This window comes from Myotis nattereri, assembly GCF_964212035.1.
Source record: "Myotis nattereri genome assembly, chromosome: 19".
NCBI lineage: Eukaryota > Metazoa > Chordata > Mammalia > Chiroptera > Vespertilionidae > Myotis > Myotis nattereri.
Genome location: NC_138095.1, coordinates 9970424 through 9984126, shown reverse-complemented (window position 1 = coordinate 9984126; position 13703 = coordinate 9970424). Strand labels below are relative to the sequence as shown.

General features: G+C 41.3%; 1 protein-coding gene across 1 annotated transcript in view; it reads right to left on the bottom strand.

Moving 5' to 3' along the window:
• Window positions 1–660: 660 nt before the first annotated feature.
• TMEM116 (transmembrane protein 116) overlaps window positions 661–13703 on the bottom strand; it is a 29773-nt gene continuing 16730 nt past the window's right edge. The window contains exons 5-10 of the mRNA XM_081113368.1: window positions 10197–10301; window positions 6674–6723; window positions 5703–5786; window positions 5233–5371; window positions 1569–1713; window positions 661–991 (exon numbers count right to left, since the gene is read on the bottom strand). Coding sequence (XP_080969494.1) covers window positions 786–991; window positions 1569–1713; window positions 5233–5371; window positions 5703–5786; window positions 6674–6723; window positions 10197–10301 — 729 coding nt within the window. The 3' untranslated portion in view covers window positions 661–785. The remainder of the gene's footprint in view (window positions 992–1568; window positions 1714–5232; window positions 5372–5702; window positions 5787–6673; window positions 6724–10196; window positions 10302–13703) is intronic.

Genomic DNA, 13703 nt, shown 5'->3' with positions numbered 1-13703 from the left:
CCACAGTTGAGCAGACCCTGGGATGATGCTGTTAGAGCCTGGAGGAGATGAAGGGGTGATGGAGCCCATCCTTCAGGTTTTCAGAGATCCAGGGACTAGTTCCCATTCCCCTTATTTATAAAGAATTGTTATATTTCTTCTAACCCATACCTCAAGATCTGGCATCAGTTTTTAATATTTTCTAGCTCTCCTGAACTCACTCTTTACACTGTACCTTGTCATGAATGATTGAAAGAGAGTTGGTCATATTTTTTAGTGTTTACATAAGGACAATGAAGTGATTTCAGTGCCCCTCCTTAATGCCCCATTTCCCAGGTCAGGATTGAGAAAACTTCCCTATCAGCTTAGTCAGCTCCAAAAGTCTTCTTAAATTTGATAAAGGAAGAAGAAAGAGAATTGTCCCATTTCTTCGGGAGGGACGCACATGGATCGGTGAGGGAGGAGAGGGACACCCGCCTAGCCAGCCAGATCAGCCGAATCAACCCTGGCGATCAATGGGGTGACAGATGTCGCAGCCAGATCGCCCTCACATCCTGTCCCATTTCTTTATTACTGTCTCCCTGTTCACCTAGAATAGCTCATTTATCCCATTCAATTCACTCTGAATGGGAGAGAATCATGTCATTATTAGTGCTTCATAAGAACATTTGTTTTTTTGTTACTCATCCCTTAAACATACATCAATAAGATGAAGTTGACCACACATAAATATGCTCTGAAATGCATGGGAGCACTTTCACAAAGTATCTACCACATCTGTGAGGAAAATTTCACATTCTTCATAACTAAATATATTTTCTCTTTTGCAATGTAGAAATACCCTGAAGGGAAAAATTTTTGCTTAGAGATGTATGGCAGTATAAGAGAACAGGAAAAGAGGGCATGAGAATATCGATGCTAGATGTTGAAGATGTTACCTGAAGTACATAGAGGGCCATGTGAATCTTGGTGTCCTGTGGCTCAATCAGCTTTATGATCATCAAAATGACAGCTATGAAAACACAAAGTATAAATCTTATGGCTACCTGAGCATAAAATTCTTCAGTATACATGCTTAAGCATTTTTAGAATGGAAGCTACCGACAGAATGAAAACCAGCAGTAAGATTAAGCAATTATGTAAACCACTGGGCCTTGGGTCTCCAATGTTTATTCCTCAGTGATTAAACTTTACAGATTATTAGTGCAGCAATGGTGGTAAGACATACTACAGGAAGACAGTCACACTTTTTAACATTTTCGAGTTTATCAAGCTCTTTCATAAACATTATCCAATCTGATCCTTGCTACAACTTTATGTAGCAGGATGGACAGGTATTAGTATCTCTGAGTTCTGTCAGGACATTTCCTCTCATATCAGGTTGCATCACATGTCTAATTATCTTAACTTGCAAAACATAAGAAGAATTTAAGGAGGTTGGGAAAAACTGGGAAATATGAGTGGGAACAACTTAAATTTTACAAGCTGGACAGGAATTTGCAGTAATCCTTCTTGGTGAGACCTCTTTGCTTGATCAGAACCTCATAATGCCCTCTTCATTGCCCAGCTCTTTCCAGTAAGATACCCACCTGGGCCCCAGCAGCACAAGAAGGCCACTGGGTAGAAGCGTACTCGCTGCTCTACGATGTGAATCGCTGCCCACTGTTCACTTCCCAAAAAGCCAGTTGATTTCACAAACTTCTTATACAGCGTCTGGGCTTGGATGAGTAAGACCTAGACAGGGGTACAGCAGTGAATAGTTTGCCCAAGACTTAGTAACTTTCCAGGTCTATCCTCCTATAATTTTAGAAGGAACGTTCTCTTAGGATCTAATAGCAGAAAAAGCCCATTCCTCTGTCTTTACTATCTGAAACCAGGCTTTTTCTGAGAGAAAATTATCTTCAGAATCAACTTTTGCTTGGCTAGAGAAATAGACAGATATTAGCCAAACTTGTGGTTACCATGTTCAAAACACGAACCTTAACAATAATGCTCAGGACATTTTCTCACTGAGACTGATCATAATATGCATGAGAAATAAAATTACTAGTAAGATCTATGCCCTAGCCAGTTTGGCTCAGTGGATAGAGCATTGGCCTAGAGATCAAAGGTTCCTAGGCTCGGTTCTGGTCTAGGGCACATACCTTGGTTGCTGGCTCCTTCCTGGCTCAGGCCTGGTCAGGGTGTGTGCAGGAGGCAACCAATCAATTCTCTCACATCCAATATTTCTCTCTGTCTTTCCCTTTCCCTAAAAATCAATGGAAAAATATCCTCAGGTGAGGATTAAAAAAAAAAAATCTAACCAAACCCTCTTTAAAAACCCTTTATTAGAAGTTAAAGTACTCTATACTTAATATCCTTAAAATAAGTATTTTAGCACTGTAACTGAGCTTAAATTCTCAACTGTAAGCAAAAAAAAAGGGGGAGGGGGTCTTTTCTTGCCCTTTAGCTAATTGAAAGAAATATAAATCAGTTCAGAAGTCCAACATGATTTTTGTGTGGAGTGAATTATGTAATAATCTTGGTAACAACTTTGACCAAATTTGAAACTTTTCCCTAATAATCCAGATCCATACTCTAAATTAACAACCAATGAACTAAAGGTTTGGCCATTTAAGTTTCTTTTTTCCCCACAGAAATAGGAATCAAAAGGAGGCTTGAACTTATTTGAGAATATTTATGGCTAGTAGAATCAGTTCATCATCTGTTGTTTAAAAAAGAATCAGAATGCGCCCAGCTGGTCGAACATTGACCTATGAACCAGGAGGTCATGGTTCGATTCCTGGTTAGGGCACATACCTGGGTTGTGGGTTCGATCCCCAGTGTGGGGCATGCAAGAAGCAGCCAATTAATGAGTCTCTTTCATGTTTCTATCTCTCTTTCCCTCTCACATTCCTCTCTGAAATCAATACAAATATATTTTTAAAAAAGGAATCAGAATGATAATTCTGAATGCCCACTGAAGCCTGGGTTATTCTGAAGAAGCATACAGGAATCCCCACGGTGCCAGGCTACCTGTCTCTCTTGTCAATCAGTTCTAAATATAAACCATTAAAGCCATTTTAATGTAAATTAGTCATTGTGCAATCTTTACACACTTGCTGATTTGAGCTAAGTTATCTCCATAACTTATATTTGAATTATCAAAGGAAATTCTCCACAATTATATTTGGTTCATGTGTACTACCTGTACTAGGAAACAAAACATATTTGGGGGATAAATTTGGTCTGCAGGTAGATAGTCTGTAATCCCTGAACTAACATATAAAGAGAGGAGAAAATGATACTGAAAAATAGATATGGCAAATCAGAAGGCATATTGCTTGCTTACTGATTTTGTACTAGGCAGTTATATATGAACTAGAGGCCCGATGCATGAAATTCGTGCAAGAGTAGGCCTTCCTTCCCCCGGCTGCTGGCACCAGCTTCCCTCTGACACCCAGGACCTGGGCTTTCCTCCAGCCGTCGGCAGGCACCAGGAACCCTGGCTTCCCTCACAGCCTCGGCTTCATCTGGAAGGACCTTCGGTCTAATTAGCATATTATGCTCTTATTATTATAGATAATGTATTGTCCCATAGCTGATTATTTTAATTGTACATAATTCTGATGATGTCGGGTGAGTATTTAATAACTGCCTGAGTCACTTAGCACCTTAACCCAGTTAGACATATCATAATCACAAATTTATAGCCAATAAAGAATTGAGAAAAGAAAACTCTTTCATTATTTTGAAAATTAAACCAAAGCTCACCCCACACATTCCAAAGTATCTATATATACTAGTATAAAACTCTAATATGCAAATAGACTGAACAGCAGGACAACCAAACAACTGAACAACCAGTCACTATGACATGCACTGACTACCAAGGGGCATGCGCGGAACATAGCAGGCATCAGCAGCAGACGGCAGTGTGAAACATGGTGGGCATTGGCCATGGTGGGATGGTGGAGCAGGTGAGAGGGGGCACCAGACCAAGGCAGGGCGCCGGTCACTGTCACTGGGGTGAGCCTCTGGTGGTTGCTAAAAATTCTTAGCTTCCATGCACTGTGATCCCACCCAGCACTAGTACCCACAGTTGGCACCGGAGCTGCCACTTCCACCCACTGCCAGTGCCTGACACTGGCCCCTATCTCTCGGCACCGTAAGGGGGTGCGAGCGGCAGCTGCTGGCACAAATCGCCCCTCAGGGCCTCTCCACCTCCCCCTGCTCCTAAGGAGCAATCAGAGCTGGCAGCTGCCTCTCACACCTGCTGCCAGCAACGGCCCCGCTCGCACCCGCTGCCAGCGCCTGGCACCAGTCCCAATCACCCCTGAGGGCTTCTCCACCTCCCCCTGCTCCTGAGGGGCAATCGGGCAGCAACCACTGCTCACATCCACTGATGGCACCGGGCTCGCTTGTACCTGCTGCTGGTGCCAGCCCCAATTGCTCTGCGCTGTCAGCGTGTGGGAACAGCAGCAGCGGGAACAGGGCTGCTGGCAGACAGGGGACTGGAGGTTGCGGCAGGAGGGGCTGGGTAGGGGCGCAGAGGATGGGCTGAACCTGCCCCTGTGCCCATGGCAGCCTCATGGCCTACAGTTCCTTTAAAGTTGCACAAGTTCATGCACTGGGCCCCTAGTCCTATATAATAAAAGGCTAATATGCAAATTGACCAAACAGTGGAATAACCAGTCGCCATGATGCACACTGACCACAAGGGGAGCACTGCTCATCCAGAAGCTGGGCTCGTGGCTGATGAGCGCAGCAGTGGTGGCGGGAGCCTCTCCCACCTCCATGGCAGCACTAAGGATGTCCAACTGATGGCTTAGGCAGGAGTGGGCCTAAGCCATCAGTTGGGCTCCTGGACTGCAAGAGGGCGCAGGCCAGGCTGAAGGACCCCCCTCCCAACCCTGACCCAAGTGCACAAATTTTGTGCACTGGGCCTCTAGTCATTTTATATAAAGGATATACTTGACACATTGTAGTTTTCTGCTCTGATCCTCCATGGGGATCCACAGAACACATATTACTTCTAGAATGAGGATAATTCCTACAGAATGAATACAGGTTCTTTTTCCCACTCATCATTTGATCTTGGGAAGTCCAAAAAACTAAGGTAATAATTAAATTGTCAATATCACCTAGCCACTTTGTTAAGTCTGGGACTATCAAAAGTAATTCTCCACCTCATCTTTCCCAGGCCTTGGAGTACTACCCAATCCCTCCCTATCCCCACTTCTTTCCATAAAGGCAGATAAGGTGGCACCATACCACAATGGTGAAGAGGCTGAGTAGAAAGCTGGCCAGGAAAATGATGAGCCCATAAAAATAAAGTGTTCTACAGACTGATGTGTTGGCAGAAGGCAGGAGTTCAGCCATGGCTGATGGTGGTGAGTGCATCAGGATACACCTAGGAAGAGAATCAATGGACAAGAGCACTGCTACAGATATAAAACTATAGAGATACCTATTAGTGCAACAAAAGTTCATGAGTATAAAATTTTACTTATCATTTTGCTAACACTTTGTTCCTTCTCATAGACACATTATTTTCTAGTCACCTTGTTATATTCTATGTATGTATTTACAGCCTTGACTGCACATTATTCTCATTATTCATATAGCTCATTTAAATACAACACCTTAGCCAGAATGTATGTAGAAAGTCCTCTTCTATCTCCATTTATAGAACAGAGTATGTGTAGGCGACCATGAAAATGATAGATTTGGTCCTTACTTACCTGTGGTTCTGGCTAAAGTTGCGAAAACATTCACTGGCATTGCCCAGACAGAATACAGGTATCATCAATAGTAGAGGTATCAGGCTAGGAGGAAAAAAAACTTATCACCCTAATATTCAGACTGTTTTATGCCCTCTTCCATTTGCAAAATATTATCCTGTTCTTTTCCCTCCTCTATCATCCCACCACTTTCCACTAATACATACACATTTAAATTCTCTAAGAAAAATCGTTCAAAAACCTTAACTATACTGTCTTTTTCAATACCTGGGGAAGAGAAGTGAGGAATGCATAGGGATATGAACACTAACAGAGTTTCATAAAGAGTCTCTGGGAGTTGTGTGATCTGATAAAATCCAAGTGGGTCAAAATGAAAGGAAATATTTTACAAGGAGCTCTCTGCTTGCTCAGTCTGTTTCACTTTCCATGGTGACCAGAAATAACTTCATTCTCATATGTCCTTTCCTGGGAGCTTTTCTAAAATAGACCTTTAAATAACCAATTATTATCCAGAGGAAAAGATCCAAGAGTAAAAGTTACAAAATCTAAAACCAACTCTGTAATGACCACTTAAATGAAATCCAGACCCTTTCTGGGCTTAATAATTTTAAGAATCTCACCCAATGTTATAAAGGTAGATGAGATCTTGAAAGCCCCTATTACAACTCTTTAAGAGATGTAGAAAGGAATTAAAAGTCCAAAGACTTAAAGGGAAATACCTGACAGGCACTTAGACATGATGGCAGAATTGAGGCTAAAACCCAAATCTGTAACTTCAAACTGTTTGCCTATTTGAGAAAATGGAACCAAAGATCACATATTTGTTGCTTCCTACTCAGTAAGGCTCCAAGAGGACATAGGCATGACAGACTCAATAGATATAAAGGACATTGTTCTCCTATTTGCTCCCACCTAGACCCCAGAATAATGAGAGTCCACACCTTGCTAGGAAAGAAAGCAAAATATCTTACCTTGACGAAATGATGGCTATCTGACCAACTTGACAAGTATTATCTATAACCTATGAAAAGGATAAATGTGAGCAATGTCTTAGGATATTGCCAATCATGTTATAATAAATACCAGGTTATTATGTGTCACTTGACAGAATAAAAATTCCCAAGAGTCAGCTTGCTTCGTTAAGAAATATTTGCTATAAAATTCAGTGAAATAGTTCCTTAGCATAGGAGATAAGAGAATTTTATCTGTGTTACTATATTCTAAATAGTACAATAGTCACAAAAAGAACCTGTAGGAAGTAGCTTAATATAAGATTTGACTGCCAGAACAAATTCTCTTTAAAAAAAGGCAAATGTTAAATTACACAATGTTCCATCTTCTAATAACAGTTCAATCCTCTTCTTTTATATCCAGGGAGGTGTGGGATTTTCACTCCTTATGAATGGAGTGAAAGTCTATGTATAAGATGACCAGCAGCCGAACCGGTTTGGCTCAGTGGATAGAGCGTCGGCCTGCGGACGCAAGGGTCCCGGGTTCGATTCCGGTCAAGGGCATGTACCTTGGTTGTGGGCACATCCCCGGTGGGGGGTGTGCAGGAGGCAGCTGATCGATCTCTCTCATCGATATTTCTTACTCTCTGTCCCTCTCCCTTCTTCTCTGTAAAAAATCAATAAAATATATTTAAAAAAAAAAAAAAAAAGATGACCAGCAGAACCTAGCTGATTTGGCTCAGTGGATAGAGCGTTGGCCTGTGGGCTGAAGAGTCCCGATTTCGATTCCAGTCAAGGGCATATACCTCAGTTGCAGGCTCCTCTCCAGCCCGGGCCCTGGTTGGGGCTCATGCAGGAGGCAACCAATTGATGTGTTTCTCTCACATCAATATTTCTCTGTCTTTCCCTCTCTCTTCCATTCTCTCTAAAAATCAATGGAAAAATAGCCTCGGGTGAGGATTTAAAAAAATTAATAAAGATAATAAAAAATAAATTTAAGAAAGATGACCAGCAGAAAGTATAACAGGCCAGGGTTAGTATAATAAGGGCAAGGTCAAATAAACCCTTTGGATTATAAGCCCTTCAATACTTGTTAGATTCTAGAAGAAAGAACATTTCAAAAATCTCCAGTTGTGTTAGACACTGTAAAACAAACTACAGAAGAATGGTCCCTACCAAGTAGGAATTTATGGCGAAAGATATTGAACATAACACCTTAAAGAGATAACAGAAGAGAAAACAAGTGTTGTTGTTTTTTTCTATTTTACGGTAGAGACCATATGGGATGGCATTGTTAGGGATCAATAAGCATTAAGTGAGCAATTAATTAATAACCAGAGATGACTAACTGACTTGCCTTAAGAACTTTGAATCAAGAATAGCAAATTATTTCAAGTTGGATAGAAATTGCTGACTTTAGGTAAAATGGGAAATAAGTAAAATTAGTCTTTGGTGACTTCTCCCACTCATGTCCCTTTTTCTCTTTTTATTATATCCTCTATCCAGCAGGTGGCTAGCCTGTGTTTAATTCTTATTCTTAACTGGATATCAATGAGTCTCTGATAAAAAAGTTTATTAGTAAAAGTTTAGGGCATAAGTCTTGCTAGGGTATTTAAAAGAGAACTCAAACATGAAAAAAAAACATGTCAAGGCTTTAGGAATAAAGCTAAAATGACAGAATAATAGACAGTGGAGTTAAATTTTTTGGCTAAAGTTTATCTTCTTGGAATATTAGTGTTATAGCATGTGTTACATAAAGAAAAGCACAATATGTGCATTTGTATGACTATAAAGCAATAGAATACCATATATGACAGTTAATCTTTGTCTCTTTCTCCCTTTTCTTCAAAAATTAGTTTGTTCTGCCCGGCTGGCGGAGCTCAGTGGTTGAGCCTTGACCCACGCACCAAGAGGTCACCAGTTTGATTCCCAGTCAGGTCACATGCTTGGGTTGTGGGCACAATCCTCAGTAAGGGGTGTGCAGCAGGCAGGCAATCAATGATTCTCTCTCATCATTGATGTTTCTATCTCCTTCTCCCTCTCCTCTCCTCTCCTCTCTCTGAAATCGATAAAAATATTTTGAAAAATATGTATAACTAGAGGCCCAATGCACGAAGATTGTGCAAGAATGGGCCTTCCTTCCCCTGGCTGCAGGCACCACCTTCACTCTGGCCGGAGCTGCCTTTCTGCCTTAGTCCAGGTCTGGAGCCACCTTTCCACCCTCCCACACTGCCCAGAGGCCCAGAGCTGCCTTTCTGCTTCGTTCCTCCGCCTTCCCACGCTGCCCAGAGGCCCAGAGCGGCTGGGGTGGTGTGGAACGCCAGCATTGTCGCCATTGGTACGACACAGCCGCTAGGTGCCTGCGTATGCAAATTAACCTGCCATCCTTGTTGGGTTAATTTGCATACTCACTTCTGATGGGCTGGTGGGCATCGTAGAGGTACAGTTAATTTGCTTCTTTTTCTTTTATTAGTGTTTTATAGTTTATAAAACATATAAAGACATTTAAATAAATGAAAATTGCTCATATCATAAAAATGTATTCTGCCAAGATCACTTAGTGATATACTGAAAGAGTCAGAAATAAGAAAGGAAATATACTATACAATGTAATACTATTCACCAATGAAAAGTAATGAATTACTTATATAATACTATAATGGATAAACTTCAAAAGCATTATGCTAAATTAAATAAAACAGACAAAAGAAATTATATACTGTATGATTCCATCTATATAAAATGTCCAGAAAAGGACAATCTATAGACAGAAAGTAGATTAGTGCTTGTCTAGTGCAGAAGGTGGGAAGGGGATTAACAGTAAATGGGCATGGAAGATTTTATTGGGGTGAAGAAAATATTCTGAAACTGTCATATGATGATGACTATACAACCTGATAAGTTTACTTTAAAAACCATTGAATTGTATATTTAAAATAGGTGAATTATATGATATGTAAAATACATACATGCACACAAAGAGTCCAGATGTACTGACTTAGTGAATAATTATAATGCTAGACAATGCCAAAACTCTGTGAACCAAAGGGGGAAAGACAACTAACTTCTCCCTGGGTTTATCTTATTTTCTGATTACCATACATTAATTCCCCTGCTCTTCTGCAAACCAATATTTTTTATCTACTCATACTGAAAAAATACAGCAGAGCAGAACACTCGCCCTTTCCATACCTATAGTTCAAATCCCAGGTTTCCAAGCTGAACACTTTCCCTGACTCTTCGCCAAGATCTTTAGCAACAATGATATACTGGCATAGAGCCAGGATTATTTCTTTTACTGAATAGAACCAGGCAGGAATGGCAGTACTATGCATAATGTTTCCCATGAGTCTTTTTTTTTTTTGGTGGTATGAGATATGAGGAAATCATGTTAACAGGATAGAAACTCAGTGAGAACATGTTTTCCTTTTATTAATCTCAATTAATTCACCTAGTCTGTGCTGAGTGTTTACAATATTGATCAAGGATACATGGGTTTGTTTTAGCATACTGTTCTTAACTATTAACTTTGAATAAAACTTACCAAGGAAAATGTGCTCTGTCCACTCTGGGTGTGTTTCATCCTTAGTTCTTTGTACAGATACCAGACGTAATTGACGGTGTAGAGAAATGAAGAAATGTAGAATATCTAGGTAAAAAAGCAGAACAACCCATCATAACTGCCCCACTCTGATTTCCTTTGATTTATTCCATTATTTTCTATTATAGGAGTTCTACCTACTATTCTATTAGTAACTTACTGTCTAGTATCTATACCATGTAAAATATGGGAATTCTATCCAGCCTACCTAAAACATGCCTCAGCTTTTTTTTAAAATATATATTTTTTAATTTTTTAATCCTCACCAGAGGATGTTTTTCCATTGATTTTTAAAAAGAGCAGAAGAGAGAGGGAAAGACAGAGAGAAATATTAATGTGAGAGAAACACATCGATTGGTTGCCTTCTGCATGCATCCTGACCAGGGCCCCAGCCTGAGGAGGAACCTGCAACCGAGGTACGTACCCCTGACCGGAATCTAACCTAGCACCCTTCGATCCGCAGGCCAATGCTCTATCCACTGAGCAAAACTGACTAGGACTATATTTTTATTGATATCAGAGAGGAAGGGAGAAGGAGAGAAACATCAGTAAGAGAGAATCATTGATTGGCTGCCTTCTGTATGTCCCCTCCTCGGGATTGAGCCAGCAACCCAGGCATGTGCTCTGACCGGGAATCAAACTGTGACCTCCTCGTTCATAGGTCAATGCTCAACCATGAGCCACACTGGCAGGGGCCAGCTTCCTTTTTAAAAAAGAAGTTTTTATTGATTTTAGAGAGAGAAGAATGGAGAGGGAAAGAGAGAGAGACCTGCCAGAAACATTGACTGCCTGCCTCTTGCACACTCCCTACTGGGGATCAAGCCGGAAACCCGGGCACGTGCCCTGACCAGGAATTTGAATGGTGACCTCTCCATGCATGGATTGACGCTCAACAAACTAAGCCAACTAAGCTCAACCACACTAACCAGGGCCTTATTTTATCCTTTGCAGAGGAACCACAGTATTATCCAATTCCTCTCACCTAACTGGTCCACTTTTATGCACAAAATAGGTCCAGAATCATGAGTGTATGAAACAGAATGACAGAATTCAGAGGGGAGGGAAGTAAAAGGGATGATGATAAGAGATTAACCAAAGAACATATATGCATAGACCATGGACACAAACAATAGTGTAGAGAAAGCCTGGGTGGGGAAGGACAGGGGGGTGGGGGATGGGGGACATCTTTAATACTGTCAACAATTAAAAAAAATCATAGAATCTTTTTCTATTTTATTTTTTTATTGAAAATGCCATAAGGATTTCAATTTATATTTTTTATTAAGTTTACTGGGGTGACATTGGTTAATAAGATTATATAGGTTTGAAGTGTACACCTCTATGATACATGAACTGTATATTGCATTGTGTGCCCACCACCCAAAGTCATATCATCTTCCATCACTATATATATGACAGCCTTTACCATTTACTACCCCCACCCCACCCCTTTCCCTCTGGTAATCACCATACTGCTGTCTGTGTCTAGGGGGGCTGGATGAAAAGGGTGAAGAAATTTAGCAAGAAAAACTCATAAATGCAGACATTAGGGTGATTACCAGAAGAAATTGGGGGTGGGGGAGGTAAAGGTGGGGAAAAGTGATGGACAGAGACTTGACTTGGGGTGGTGAACACACACTATAATATTCTGATGTATTATAGAATTTTATACCTGAAACCTATAAAATTTTACTAACCAATGGCACCCCAATAAATTCCATTTTAAAAGAGGAAAAAACTAACAGGAAAGTTGTTTTGAAAAATAACAGAGACATCCTAGCCGGTTTGGCTCTGTGGATAGAGTGTCGGCCTGTGGACTGAAAGGTCCCAGGTTTGATTCCGGTCAAGGGCACATGCCTGGGTTACGGGCTCAATCCCCAGTAGGGAGCATGCAGGAGGCAGCCAGTCAATAATTCTCTCTCATCATTGATGTTTCCATCTCTCTCTCCCTCTCCCTTCCTCTCTGAAATCAATAAAAATGTATTTTAAAAATAATAATAATAATAAATAAATAAATAAATAAATAAATAAATAACAGAGAAGTCAGTGCCCTGAGCAGTCCTGGATCTGTCTCTTGCTTCAACAGTGTTTGGATGGAACAGAGCCAGGAACACCTTCGACCACCCTCCTGTGTCTTATCCAGTTACCACCTTCAGAATCACCTCTGGGACCAACCAACACACCAGTTCTACCTTAACTCCTTGTTGCCGAATAACCATGAGCTCTCAAAGTTGTCAGAATTATTCCACTGAGGTGGAGGCTGCAGTCAATCACCTGACCTGCATCTGTGAGGCCTCCTATAACTACCTCTCTCTGGGCTACTATTTCGACAGTAATGATGTGGCTCTCGAGGGCATGGGCCACTTCTTCCGCAAGTTGGTGGAGAAGAAACGTGAGGGCACTGAGCATCTCTTTGTTGCAAAACAAGCGTGGTGGCCGCATTCTCTTTCAGGACATGCTGAAACCTTCCCAAGATGAATGGAGCAAAACTCAGGACATCATGGAAGCTGCCCTGCCCTTGGAGAAGAACCTGAAGCAGGCCCTTTTGGAGCTGCAGGCCCTGGTTCTACCCGTGCAGACCCTCATCTCTGTGACTTTCTGGTGAACCACTTCCTGGATGAGGTGAAACCGATCAAGAAGACGGGCAACCACCTGACTAACATCCACAGGCTAACTGGCCCTCAGGCTGGGTTGGGTGAATATCTCTTCAAAAGGCTCACCCTCAAGCAGGACTATGAGACTTTGGAGACCAGAGGCCTTTCAGAGGCCCCTCTGCATTCCCCTGGTACTTGAGCCTCTTCCCAAAACTACTAGTCATTCTTTTAATCACCCTGAAGCCCTCTCCCATGCATTGGACCAAATGAAACAATAAAGCTTTTTGCAGAAAAATAAATAAATAAATACATACATACATAAATAAATAATAACAGAAGACGCCTTAGCTGGTTTGACTCAGTGGATAGAGCGTCGGCCTGTGGACTGAAAGGTCTTGGCTTCTATTCCAGTCAAGGACACATGCCCAGGTTGCAGGCTCGAACCCCAGTAGGGGGCATGCAAAAGGCAGCCGATTGGTGGTTCTCTCTAAACATTGATGGTTCTATCTCTCTCTCCCTCTTCCTTCCTCGCTGAAATCAATAAAAATATATTTTGAAAGTAGTAACAACAGAGAAGACAATGGATGTCAGTAAGTCACATAGATAAGGGGCATAGTCTCAGTGTGAGAAAGTAGTTTAGTGGCAAGAATTTGGCTGAACAACACAATAGCTCAGGTACAAGATCCTGAACAAGCTCACTACATAAAATGCCAGGTCTCCATATTTTCAGTGAGTAACCAAAATATCATGTATTATCCAGACCTGCATTGTCCAATACAGTAGGTAACTAGACACATGACTATTCAAATTTAAACTAATAAATATTAGCCCTAACCGGTTTGGCTTAGTGGATAGA